Raw genomic sequence first — 14,520 nt, 5'->3', positions numbered from 1 at the left:
AAAAATAAACATAAAAAAAAAGTAAAAATTTATCCAGACACAACTTGTAGCTTGTCATTTTACAACTTCCTCTTCTAGGTAGGGAAAAATGATTCTTTTAATAATCTATACTATATTATAACAGTATAATGTCTCTACTAGTCTATAAGTCCTAGTCTAACTTTACTAGTTGGTAGCATTAATTATTTAAACAAGGTGGGAAAATATATGTAAGATAAAATTTCACCATTCTATTTTAAGTGTTCGATTCAGTGACCTTAAGTACATTCATAATGCTGTGCAACCATTACCATTTATCCATTTCCAGACCTTTTTTGTTATTTCACATAGAAGCTTTGCAACCATTAAAAATAACTCCCTTGGGGCTCCTGGATGGCTTAGTCGGTTGAGTGTCCAACTTCAGCTCAGGTTGTGATTTCACGGTTCGTGAGTTCAAGCCCCGCATCGGGCTCTGTGCTGACAGCTAGGAGCCTGGAGCCTGCTTTGGATTCTGTCTCTTTCTCTCTTGCTCTCTGCCCCTCCCCTGCTTGCACTCTGTTTCCCTCTCTCTCTAAAAAATAAACATTAAAAAAATTTTAAAAAACCCCTCCCAATTCCCCCTTTCCTCCAGTGCCTGGCAACCAATATTCTACTGTCTCTAGAATTTGACTAAGTACCTCATATAAGTGGAGTCTTTATAGGAAAATCCAGTTGTCTATGTATGGCTTATTTCCTTTGACATAACATTTTCAAGATCTATTCATGTTGTATCACGTATCAGAGTTTCATTTCTTTTTAAGGCTGAATAGTATTCCATTTTATGTATATACCAAATTTTATCTATTCATTTGTTGAGGGACTTTCTGTTTGTTTCCAACTTCTGGCTATTGAGAATAACACTGCCATAAATATTGACATACAAGTACTTGAATCCTTGCTTTCAGGACTTCTGGGTATATACCTATCGGTGGAACTGCTGGATCATATGGTAGTAATTCTACGTTTAACATTTTGAGGAACCACCCAATTGTTTTCAGCAGCAGCAGCAGCAGCAGCAGCAGCAGCAGCAGCATTTTACATTCCATTCAGTAATGCAAAAGGGTTCCATTTTCTCCACCTCCTTGGCAATATTTTTTTCCTCTCCATATATTTGAAAATAACCATCCTAATGTGTATCAAGTGGTATCTCATTTTGGTTTTCTCTAATGACTAGTGATGGTGAGTATCTTTTCATGTGCTTAATTAGCCATTTGTATATCTTCTCTGGAGAAGTGTTTATTTAAGTCCTTTGACAATTTATGAATTGAGTTGTTTTCTTGTTGAGATATATATTCTGGATGTTAATCCCTTACCAGATATATCATTGCAAATATTTCCTCTCATTCCATGGGCTTTCACTTTGTTAAAATTTTTTTCCAGTTTTTATTTAAATTCCAGTTAGTTAACATACAGTGTAATATAATATTAGTTTCATGTGTACATTATAGTGATTCAGCACTTCAAAGTGGCCTCATACAATCAATTTGGAAGTCGTCTTTCCTTTTCCATTTTTTAGAATAGTTTGAGAAGAATAGGTATTAACTCTTCTTTAAGTATTTGGTGGAATTTGCCTGTGAAGCCATCTGGCCCTGGATTTTTGTTTTTTGGTTGGTTATTTATTTATTTATTTATTTATTTATTTATTTATTTATATTACTGATGCAATTTCTTTGCTGGTTACCGGTCTGTTCAAGTTTTCTCTTTCTTCCTGTTTCAGTTTTGGTAGTTTGTACATTTCCAGGAATTTATCCATTTCTTGCAGGTTGTCCAATTATTATTGGCATATAGTTTTTCATCATACTCTAATTGTTTGTATTTCTGTGGTATTGGTTGTTATTTCTCCTCTGTTGTCTGTGATTTTATTTATTTGGGTCCTTTTTATTTTCTTTTTGATAAGTCTGGCTAGAGGTTTATCAATTTTAGTTATTTTTTCAAAGAACCAGATCGTTGATCTGTTCTATTATTATTTTGTTTTAGTTTCTGTGTCATTTATTTCTGCTCTAATCTTTATTATTTCCTTCCTTTTGCTGGCTTTAGACTTCACCTTCTTGATACTGTCCTTTGATGCACAAAAGTTTTTAATTTTGATGAAGTCCAATTATTTTGTCTTGTTCTTGCCGTACATTTGGAGACTTTTCTTTTTTTAAGTGAAGGCCATTTTGATATCATCAGCATTTTCTGCAAACCTAATAATCTTGGGCCTCTGTTCTTTTCTATTCTTCTATGTCTATGCCAAACGTTTGGCATTGTTCTCTGGTTCTATAAATGCTTTCCATCTTTTTTACACGTGTTTAACAAATGTGAGCTCTTATTAAAGAATTTTCTGTGCTCTGCAATGTTTGTTTTTAAGGCTCCTCCCCATTTCCTTCCTAATTATGGTCATTTGATATTATAAAATCAGAACTGAATTTTTGATGGTATTCAATCATCTCAGGTTGTCTTTGATTCTAAAATTTCATTCTTTGCAATGATATTTATTTTTTTTAAAAGTTTAAGAAATTTTTCTTCTTAAAATACAGAGCATATATTTAAAAATTGCCAGTCTCATCTTTCTGACTACAAAGAACTCTGAGTTCAAATATCAATTTCTCCCAAGGATTCTCAACCATACTGATGACCAATTCTTCCATGTTAATTTAAAAGGCCAGATTAACACTTTTCCTAATTACTTCCTTTAATCCTTCAGAAAATAAAATCAGCCATAAAGGAAATGTGAAATGTAGATTTTAACCAAGTGAAACTTCTAGCAGATACACAGTTCAAGGCTATTACCACTATTTCTTGCCATTATATCAGTTTGTGAATCATCAAGAATGTAGTAGTTTCCAGGGGCGCCTGGGTGGCTCAGTCGGTTAAGCGGCCGACTTCGTCTCAGGTCATGATCTCACGGTCCGTGAGTTCGAGCCCGCGTCGGGCTCTGTGCTGATGGCTCAGAGCCTGGAGCCTGTTTCAGAATCTGTATCTCCCTCTCTCTCTGACCCTCCCCCGTTCATGCTCTGTCTCTCTCTGTCTCAAAAATAAATAAACATTAAAAAAAAAAAAAAAAGAATGCAGTAGTTCCCTTCAAAGTGTCTTTGAAGATATTCATACCATATCATTTTCTGTAAACCACCAAGGGGATCTCATAAATTATTTCCACATCAAATTTATTTTATTCTACACAGACAACAGTTATCTTATTTAGGTACAAAATCAGTGAATATAATCAAACTACATTACAACTATAGAATTCAAATCCAAATGGACTAGTTAGTACAACATGTTCACTTTACACATAAAAACCTGAGGTTCATGAAAGTTAAGTGATACTGCCCAGGTCACAAGAAGATATACTGAAGGTCTCTCTCTCTCTCTCTTTTTTCCCCCCTGTTTTATGGATGTTTAAAGTCTACCGGTTAAACAAAATCTGTAAGTACTAAATGAGCAAAAAAACCTATTTTCTACTAATTTAGAATGAAAGAAAGTATAATTTTAGTAAACAAAAGAGCTGTAAAAGTTTAAATTAAACCCCATTTTATCACCTTCAAATACAACATACAAATATTAGCAAAAATAATATTATTAATAAAAATTTAATACAAGTTATACCAACATTTACCCATAATCTATTAAATAGACTCACACTTTGAATAAATACTTAAATTCATAAAATATTAATTTTAGGCCAAATGCCCCTTACCTTAATCCATGAAAATTTCAGAGGAAAACATTATTTTACTGGTCAGAAACAAGTAAGTTGATGACCGAAAGGAGTGATGAAAATGATTTTTATCTGGATTGTGGTCATGGCTACATGTCAGGCATGCATTTCAAAAGCTCATACAAATGTACAGTAAAATTTAATTTTACTATATGTAAATTATAAACCTCAATAATCTAACCCATTAAGAGACAAGTTTTTTTTTTTTTTAATTTTTTTTTTAATCTTTTTTTTTTTCAACTTTTTTTTTTTTTTTTTTTTTTTTTTGGGACAGAGAGAGACAGAGCATGAACGGGGGAAGGGCAGAGAGAGAGGGAGACACAGAACCGGAAACAGGCTCCAGGCTCCGAGCCATCAGCCCAGAGCCCGACGCGGGGCTCGAACTCACGGACCGCGAGATCGTGACCTGGCTGAAGTCGGACGCTTAACCGACTGCGCCACCCAGGCGCCCCAAGAGACAAGTTTTTATTATGATAGAAATTAATATATACCAGAGGAAATACTAAAAATCCTGAATTACAAACTCAAGACATTTTGGTGTGCAATTTTCAATTCTATTTATGCAAATACTTCAGTTTTTATTGATATATTTCTAAACTTATACACAAACCAAAAAGAGAAAAAAAAAGAGAAAAAAACCACCTGCACAAAAACCCCGAAAAACCACCAGGTACTTCTTTTTTTAAAAAAGTAACTCACCGTCTCATTTCCAAAAAGTATGTCAACGTAAGGCATAACTTTCATCAATGATTCCTTGTAGAACTGACTAATAAATGGTGCAGACAGATTCAAAGTAAAAATTCTGTTGTTTTCAGAAGCGTGGTTAGCCACTTTTAATACCGACTCTGGGGAAACTGTAAGAAAAAAGCCCTGGATAAAGAAAAAAAGGAGGGGAAATTAAAAATGTCATCTCCAGAGTCATTCTCAGTCAGAATAATAGAAATCTATAAAAAATGCAAAAGTCTACATAATACAAACTTTAAACTGCAGTTATAAAATGCAAGGCAGAAAACAGCAACATCTGATTAGAAGAAAAAAAACTATCATATGAGTACAATATGCTTAATATGTGCCATTATGTCAGAGTATAACACATAACTTATTTCATACTAGATTTGTATACTAAATATGGAAAGAATCCTGGGAATCCACATAAGAAAAAAATATTTCAAAGCCCTTATTCAATATAATAATTACATTTAAAATAGAAAAATAGTAATGAAGGCAGATTGGATCCTTGTAGCTTCTTAGAAACAGTTTGGATTCTTATAAGTGACATTATATTTATTAAAAAATAAAATTAGTTTCCTAAGATCATAGCTTGTTAGCTTATGAAACACGTGCAGGGTTTTTTTTTTAGGAAGATTCTGAATTAGAATTTTCAAGTAATGAGAGAATAATTCAGTAATAACAGAAAAATATTTTAATTAAAAAATATAGTCATGCTTTCTACATAAAAGGAAGTATAAGCACAGACATGGATGCTTACATAGGAAATTGGTTTGAATGATGCACAACTGAGTGAAGGAATACACAAAGAGCAACAGAAGATAAAGTCGGAAAGGCCAGCTGAGTTAAGAACACAAAAGGCCTTCAGTGGCAGGTCAGGAGTCTATTAGATGGCATGGGGACAGATGATGGGTAATGATGTTTTCCTTGAAAGAAAGGAATAACAAGCCTGTACAAAAATTTAAAGGAAAGTTAATCTGGACAACAACAGTTAAGACAAATAGAAAATCGTAAAGGAGAGAACAAGAGGAAGGCAAATGAGGTCAGCAGAAGTGATGACAGAGAAATCCAACAAGGAAAATTTCAAGAAGATACTTTAAGGTAGCCAAAGCTGTCAGTGGGTAGAGAAAGAAAGTATGAGCAAAAGTCACTGGATTTAATGATTAAGTGCTTATGGTGTAAAGGTTAAAAAAAAAAAGCTATTAAAGAAAGAATGATAAGAAAGCAGGGGTTAAGGCTATAAATTATTTTGGAAGGTTTATCAATGAAAAATAATAGATTCATCTGAAACACAGGCAAAATAGGTAAGCAAAATTAATGTCCCCCAGGACAGCTTATATTTGATGGTACTTAGATTCAAATGACCAGAGATAATATCCCTAGTTTGAATAGGTAATAGAAAAGAAAAGAGCAGAAAGACATTTTAGTGGGGGGAAGAAGACTGGAAGAGTTGCTCTTAAGAATAGGGAAAGTTTGAGCATTTTGCTCTTCAACAAGAAGGATCTATGGGAGAAACAGAAGGATGAAGAAGCAAGATAGGGAGGATGATTAAAAGGAACAAGAAACCAGAGGAAGTAAGGGCAATGGGAACAAGAAGGAAAGAAGAGCTAGCTTGTAAATGGAAGAAATAACCTTGAAAATGTAACGGAAACTTCTTTTAAAATTACAAAAAGGCTACTGAAATACTCAACTACAACTGAAGGACTAACCATTTCCATCATGCAAACTTACAAAAAGGCTAATGAAATACTCAACTACAACTGAAGGACTAACCATTTCCATCATGCAAACTTTAAATACTTTAAAAAGAAAAAAACTCTTTTCTATTAATTAAAAATTAGAATTTTAAAAGAATATTAAAAAATTAATTTTGAGGCAGGAGTCATGTATACTTGAATTTGAAGGGTTTATTGCCCTGATAAACTCAGAGGTATTGAGAGAATTTTATAGTATAATTGTCTGTTATTAAAGTATTGTTAATGAAATTCTAATAAAAATGTTTCCCTATTATAACATATTTTTATATTATTTAAAAATCCCATTTCATTAATTCTTTACCAATATTCAACTATTCTAAAAGATAACAAATCTTAGTCTTAGGTAACATTGTTTTTTGAATGTTTTCACTTTACTTTTTTAACCAACCACCATGTCACTTGCAATCTATGAACATCCAAGCTGTTTCCTTTGCTATTTTCGTCACTTGGAGAATTAAAATGAACAGTTTATATAGCATCTTGTCTCCATAGTAATATGTATGTACTTGCTTTTTAGTCTTTCATTTAATGAGGAATGTTTAAAGCTAACCCCCCTCCCATTTCTCCCCAAACTGTTCCAGCATGAAATAAAAACCTCCCAGAGCTAGCATTCTTCCAGCTGTGGATTAACCACAGACAGCCATAGAATGGTCTACACAAATAGTAACCTGGTCAAATAATTAGGCTTCTCACCAACTTCAGACTGAAAATTTGATCTGTGCTAAAATACATCTGATTGTAATTTAAGGTACTGAACAGTATGTCCCTGGAGTCTAAATTTGGCCTCATTCCAAAAGTGTGTATGTTGTATGTGTGTTTTACTTTAAAATGCAACACAAGATTATTGTGATGTGGACAATATAACTTACATTTTGTTAATTTTATAAAGAATATACAAAAAACTATCAGTTTGTAAGTGAGGAAAACTCACAATTTAAATTAATTCCATTTTTGAATAGTCTCTTGTTTTACTTTAAGTAAATATTTAGTATTTAAACAATTTAGGATTTGTGTTCTGTTATAGTGCAAAGACTTAAAACTGATGCCAACCATAATTTTTCTTCCTTGATTTATATCCTTTGCTAGGCCATATGTTCTAGACTGTATTATCACCAAATATAAAAACAGTGCCATTATAAAAAATTTTTTTTCAGGTGTCAGATTTGTAATAAAAACAGGCCAATAGTTTATATGGCTAGAGTTTAGAAAAATACTCTGTATAATCAATAAAATCTTATGATTTTTCTAATTAGGGATTTCAGTTTATACAACAGTTAATCCTATTACTCTTTGTCCCTATGAGCAACCAAAAGCAAAGCAGATTCTAACACTTAAGAAATCTGATAATATTAATCAGTATTCAGAGTGAAGCAAGACAATTTTATCCATTAAAATGGAAAAGAAAACAGAACAAACAGGCAGGAGTGAGAGGGATGGCAAAAGACAAAGGTGGAGCCAAAGAATCATTTTAGCATAGCCAAACTTAATGCTTAGAAATCTCAAATACGTGTGACTGAACAGTGTGGGTCCACTAACGCGTGGATTTTTTTGATAAATACAGTATAGTCCTATAAATGTAGTTTCTCTTCCTTATAATTTTCTTTTTTTTTTAAGTTTATTTATTTATTTTGAGAGAGAGAGAGAGAGAGAGAGAGAGAGAGAGAGAGAGAGACAGAGGGAGAGAGGGGGAATCCAAAGCAGGCTCCATGCTGTCAACACAGAGCCTGAATTGGGGCTCAAACTCACAAACCGTGACATCATGACCCGAACCAAAGTCAAGAGTCAGATGTTCTAAAGTGTTTTTTTTTTTTATTGTTTATTTTTGAGACAGAGAGAGACAGAGCATGAATGGGGGAGGGGCAGAGAGAGAGGGGGACACAGAATTGGAAGCAGGCTCCAGGCTCTGAGCCATCAGCCCAGAGCCTGACGCGGGGCTCGAACTCACGAACCGTGAAATGGTGACCTGAGCTGAAGTCGAACGCTCAACCGGCTGAGCCACCCAGGCGCCCCAAGAGTCAGATGTTCTGAGCCCCCCAAGTGCCCAGTATAATTTTCTTAATGCATTTTCTTTTCTTAGCTTACTTTATTGTAATATATATTAATAGACTGTTTATGTTAGAAGTAATGCTTTTAGTCAACAGTAGTTAACTACTATTAGTTCTTAAGTTTTAGGTGAGTCAAAAATCATACACAAATTTTTGACTGTATCGGGGGTTGACACCCCCAGCTCCTGCGTTCTTCAAGAATCATTTGTACATAAATTTGTCATCCAACTACTCTAAGAATTTCTCTGTGTAGTTTAACTACTACAAAAGAGAACGTAAGAAATTAAGCTGTTTAATATACTAAAAGATAAGGAAAGGAATTGCTCTTCTTGCTCTTTGCCAGTACATACCTTAATTCAGGACAATCATTTGGGGCTCTTTTTAATTGTCCTTACCTAAGTGCACAAATTTATTTTTATTATTTCCATTAACAATTACCTGAGGAATAGATGTGTGTGTGTGTGTGTGTGCACATATGCATATACATTGTAAAATTTAAGGATGTGTAACTCTTGGAAATACAAAAATATTGATTAAAAATGGACTAAAGTTACACAGAGTAACCATGCCTTATAATTATCAATTGTGAATACAGGGAGAAAAAAAGACCCTTTGTTTAGAAAAATACTCTAATTAGAATAGAACAGGGCAGAAATAGATCATATTATTTTGAAACACTCAAAACAATCTATTCGAACCTATCTACATATATATATGCATAAAATTTCAAACACAGTAGTAGTAGTAGTAGTAGTAGTAGTAGTAGTAGTAGATGTAGGTCAGAGTTTGATCTATAAATAATGAGTAAACACTGGATTTTGACTAAAGGTTAAAAACGTGTAATTTAGTTTCCTTTCTTGCAAATACAGAACTATATAAATTCTAGTTTGATCAAAGAGTTTTCTTTTACTTTCTTAAAAAACATAGACAATCTACAATAAAACAGAAGTAAATATCAAACTTCTGGAGTGGGAACGACTGACTTTTGAGCCTAAAAAGAGAAGATTATCTAAAGATTTGCTAGAGAAAAATTAAGACTTTCAGTTGATTCTCTTCCAATCCTTGGAGGGGTTAAAAAAAAATCAGACAAAAGACCAGGAAAAATGTCTAGAGTAAGTATGACAAAGAGTTAATATCTTTAGTCCATAAAGAAGTTTAAAAATAGATTAAAAATTAAACAAACATTAGGACACCAATAAATATGAGCCAAGAACATCAAAAAACATTCCATTAAAATAAATATGCTAGTAAATAAATACATAGACAAGTATTCCTCGCTAGCAATTAAAGAAATAACATGGTGAAAAAAGGTTCTTCAATGATGAAGAAAGGTTGGTGAAATTAATATACTAATACTGCTGGTGGAAGGACAACTGACACTGTTTTTCAGAAAATAATTTGAATACACATGAGGAACCATAAACAAATTCATACTTTTTGACCCAATAATTTTATTTATGAGAGTCTACATTATGGAAACAATCCAAAATATGGGAAAATACACATTTATGAACATATCAGCATACTATTTATTTTACTGAAAACCTGGAAATAATGTAAATGCTTAATGATAGAGGAACAAATAGCCAAGAAAGAATTGGCATATATACCTATGTTAAACCTGGCTGTTGATCATTTAGAATGTGGCTAGTTCAGAAAAAAATGTGGCTAGTAAAATTGGAGACCTGAATTTCAAATTTTATTCAATTTTAATTTAAATGTAAGAAGCCACATGTAGCTAATGAGCATATGCAATGTGGCTAGTCCAACTGTGGAAATTAAATTTTAATTTAATATATTGAAGATCAGAAATAGAAGCAGTGGAAAATATTTTTCTGCTAAACAATTTTATTGTTTTGGTAGGGCTACATTTCATTTTGATTATTGACAATTTAGTGACTGAATTGATTGCTGTAAATTTAAGATAGACAACAATTTCAAAGGCTTAGCATGAACAAAAGAATGTCAAAAATATAATAATTTTATATAATTGCATGTTGAAATGAAAGATATTTTAGATATGTTAAGTTAAATAAAATACATTATTAATGTTATTTTTACCTGTTTCTTTCTACATTTTCAATTTGCTCCTAGAAAATTTTCAACTATATGTGACTTGTTCTATTTCCATTGGACAATGCTCCTCCAGAGAATAATAGGAAAAAATTTTAAAATTATGATTATGAAAACTAAGTAGAAAAGTGGAAAATGTTTACATCAGATAAATGTTAAATGAAACATAAGACATACAAATAGTGTGTACAAAATATGGTTATAAACTACACTAAATCAAAAGGACAAAACTAGAAGAGAATACACCCACAGTAAAAATGGTTAAATGTGAGCAGAAAAAATTATGGATAATTTTAATACTTTTTTATTTTTCAAATTTTGGTGATGCTGTTCAATTCTCTTCTGATAAAAACTACTTAAAATACAAAATATTTTGTCATTTGAAGTAAATTGCTACACAAACAAGAGTTGTTTATAGATGGTGAGAAGCTTAATTCAATAAATAAGAATGAGTGCAGATAAATAGCTAGAAGTAAGTCCATTTTATTTCTTCAAGTAGATGGCTGGAAAAAGGAAAAAAAAACTAAATATGAGATTAGTGACTTTGGTAAATATAAATCACTATTCATAACAGCAAAAGAGAAAGTAAGAAGGATGTGTGGTAACAGAAAAATATTTAGACAACCAAAAGAGTGCCCCCAACCTAGACTACCAATGATAAGAGAGGGCTCAGAGTCCAGATGCTGTTTCTCAAGACATGTAACTGTTGTCTGTTCTAAAGAACATATTTAGTCTGTTTTCCATAGCAGGATGGAGGTGCCATAGTAACACTTGTCAGAGAATGAGGCTGAAAAAATGAATAAATGAGAAGTAAAAAAAAAAAAAAAAAGTGCACACACACACACACACACACACCCCAACCATATAGTATGTTTTCTTCTTCTTCAAAGGATCTACATGTTTTATCAATCTCCCAGAGTGTAAAATGTATCTCCTTATAGGGGTGGGAAGATCAAATATGAATTATGACAAAGCACAGTTCCTATGTGCTTTTAAGGAAAATGTTGACTTTGACAACCATTAAGACAATGTGTAAATTGTTTACAATTACAGAGTTATGATGTATACTACTTCCTACCAATGACAGCAGTGGAATCAGTAAAAGAAAAAGCCAGAACAAATACACTAGCAAATACTTGTTAGCACTGACAATGTAATGCTTCAAAGGAACAAAATAATTTACCTAGGTCTTCCTGCCTATGTGGTTCCTTTTGGAAGCATCAATGAGATCACTCATTCCACATATATTTTAATCTTTTTAGGGATTAGAATACCTGCAATCTTAACTATTCCATGAGCCTAGAAGTTAGCTTTTTTTCTATCTGAAATAATCCCCTGAAAAAGCATGTAATAGGAGGCAGCAAGACATAGTGGAAAGAAGATAGGTTTTAGGGGGACATACATAGGATATTAATCACAGCTTTGCTAAAAGTGAAAGGCCAGTGTTAGGCATCCTGCAAGTCCATTTCTAGGGGAAAAGATAAGGAAAATGTGGTAAATGCACGCTATTATATAGAGATTAAAAGCAATAAACTAGAAATATATACATCAGATTGAACAAGCTATATAGTTCATACTTTTATATATTGTGTATATTGTAAACATGCATCTAAAAAATGATACATTTTCAAGGATATAAAGTTCATATCAAACATGTTAGAGATCCCATGGTGTGAAGAGGAATGGGATTAGGGATAAGGAATAATATGAAAAATAAAATAATAAGAGAGGAGCCATGTCTAAGCCAAATGAAAATAATCTGACAGGATCCACTCAATTCTCAGCACGAGCGAGTTTAAACAAACCAGTATACTAACTCTACACTCAACATGGGGCTTGAACTCACGATCCTGAGATCAACAAGAGTTGCGTGCTCTACAGGCTAGGCTGGCCAGACACCCTAACAGTATACTTATTTTTAACAGTTTTGTCCATCAGACTATTATTTAACTGTGATTTGGGGTTATCTAACTTCCTGAGGCCTCACTGTTCTCATCTGAAAAATGGGAATAGTAACACCTATCAAGGTCGTTGTAAGAATTAAATGAATGTTTAATACAATGTTCGGCATGTTTTATGTGTTTCACATATATTTCCATTTTATTATTGTTATTTCTGTAGTACTATGAAGAACATTAGAAAGTTTTATTTTGTTTTTGCACAAATGGTGAATTCTACCTTATAGCTGTTAGTTACAATGCTGAACAAGAAGTATGCTCTTAAACATCCTTATACAGTTTGGTATTTCCTTTGAAATACAAATACATAAAATCCATCACTGCCTTTCCAAAAGCTCTGTCTGCCTCCTCTCTTTCCTTGATTTAATCATCCTATATCCTGCTGACAGACTAATCACCCTAATCACTCTTCTTTTCCTAGCAAATTAAATCCAAATGCCTCACACCCCAGCATTCAAAACTCTCCACAAAATACTCCAACTTACACAGTAAACCAGCTGTAACCTCTGTTACTCCACAACATATGTCCTTGCTTCAATCATACAGAATGATTTCCTTCTCCTGAAATAAGTCTTCTGAATCTTTATGTTGTTCCCTCTATCTGAAATATCCATTACCTCTACCTGTTTGAATTTTACTCCTTCATCAAGGTCTGTGTAAATCTAAATTTCATCCCAAAGTCTTTGTTCAACAACAGATGTAGTCATTCCTCTTTGAATGTCCATAATATGTAATATTATGAAATAAATAACTAAGACAATTTTATTTTGTTTATCTTTAAACAACTTACATTTGCCTAGCCTCCCTTGCCCGACTGTAACCTTAAGTGCAAGTATACTTTAAAATATTGGCTCCAGTACAAAGCAGTGTGTATGGTGTACAAATAATTTAAAAATATGTGATTAAATTTTTACTGAGACTCTACCTAGATTCCCATGTAACTGAGACGCTATTTTGAAAAAAAGAAAAGGAAAAAGGACAGCTGCGTTTTCATATCCTAAGAGAAGATTATATTCATTTTAGAGTTGGACAACTCTCTAGTTCAGAGGATCTGAAACTTCCTCAGCTCCCAGCACCCTTAAGTTATAAGTGATTTTTTTTTTCCTATGGTGCTCTAAGACATGCCTAACAGTTCTAGTTTCTATTTTTATTTATTTTGGTTTTGTTTGTTTGTTTGTTTTTTTTAACAGGTCCAAATAACCTAATAAGTACTGAGAAGAAACAACTTAATAGCTGGCTTGAGAAAATCATACATATAAATTTAAAAAATACTTTTTACTTCAAAAAAACCATAAGACTTATTAATGGGATATGATATGGTGCTTATGGGCATTGCACAACTCTTTAAGCCTTGGATTTGAATTGAATAGTGTAATCCTCATTTCCTGTTCTGCACTGATTTTCAGGAGGTACTTGCTGTTTTTTAATCATGGTAACCAATCCCAAAGATAGGATATCATCCCAAAGGAATGTATCGCTATTTAATGTTGAAACTGTGCATTACTCTGAGATAAATATAGTACAGAACTCTTGTGAATTTGCTGCAGTACCCTAGGGTATCTCAGTGTACAGCTTGGGAACTATGGCTGTAGTTGAAGAAAATACTGTGATAAACATTTTTACTTGAACGAGCTAAAGTCCTTCTTGGGTATGATTCAGAGTATTTAGAAAATGGAAATAATTTACTATGCATGGGACAATAGAAGAAAATCTGAGTACAGGTGGCATTCTGGGGAGCAGAGCTAAGAGGATTTTACGGAGATGGCCCCTGACTAGATGATGGCAGCAGGATATCCTGAAAGTACAACACAGCCAATGAAAACTTGCCTGTGGCTGGGATGCCCCAATAACTTTGGTAATGGTGATACCTAGTCATCAATTTTCATTTGTTTTCTATCCTATGTAATGTTATAATCCCTCTGTCCTAACCTAACCCTTCTATAAAAATTAGCTCTTCACCTTCCAAATATGTGTAAATAATTTTTCATTTTTATGCTCAATAAAGTGTAAATTTAAGAATTATTATTATCTTTGTCCCCAAATCCAATGTTTAATGCCCTATCAATTTTTAACTCTTTAGTAACTCTTCCAACTATGCCATCTTTCTCATTAATACAACATTAGTATGAATTTCCCATTAATATGCCCTCATTACTTTGTAAACACTACTGGAACAGTTTCCTTTCTTTGCTCCAAGACCTTAAATGGCTCATTTCCTAACAAGACATTTAAGCTCTTGA

The 14,520-nt window shown here is 32.9% G+C and overlaps 1 protein-coding gene across 6 annotated transcripts in view; it reads right to left on the bottom strand.

Moving 5' to 3' along the window:
• Positions 1-14,520, bottom strand: part of ADK (adenosine kinase) — a 521,335-nt gene that overhangs the window by 165,922 nt on the left and 340,893 nt on the right. For all 6 annotated transcript variants that reach the window (XM_058698391.1, XM_058698396.1, XM_058698394.1 and 3 more), the window contains one exon: positions 4,418-4,588. In XM_058698391.1, the coding sequence (XP_058554374.1) occupies positions 4,418-4,588 (171 nt within the window). The remainder of the gene's footprint in view (positions 1-4,417; positions 4,589-14,520) is intronic.

Source organism: Neofelis nebulosa, chromosome 13 (assembly GCF_028018385.1).
Source record: "Neofelis nebulosa isolate mNeoNeb1 chromosome 13, mNeoNeb1.pri, whole genome shotgun sequence".
Taxonomy (NCBI): domain Eukaryota; kingdom Metazoa; phylum Chordata; class Mammalia; order Carnivora; family Felidae; genus Neofelis; species Neofelis nebulosa.
This window is presented reverse-complemented; position numbering and strand designations above follow the sequence as displayed.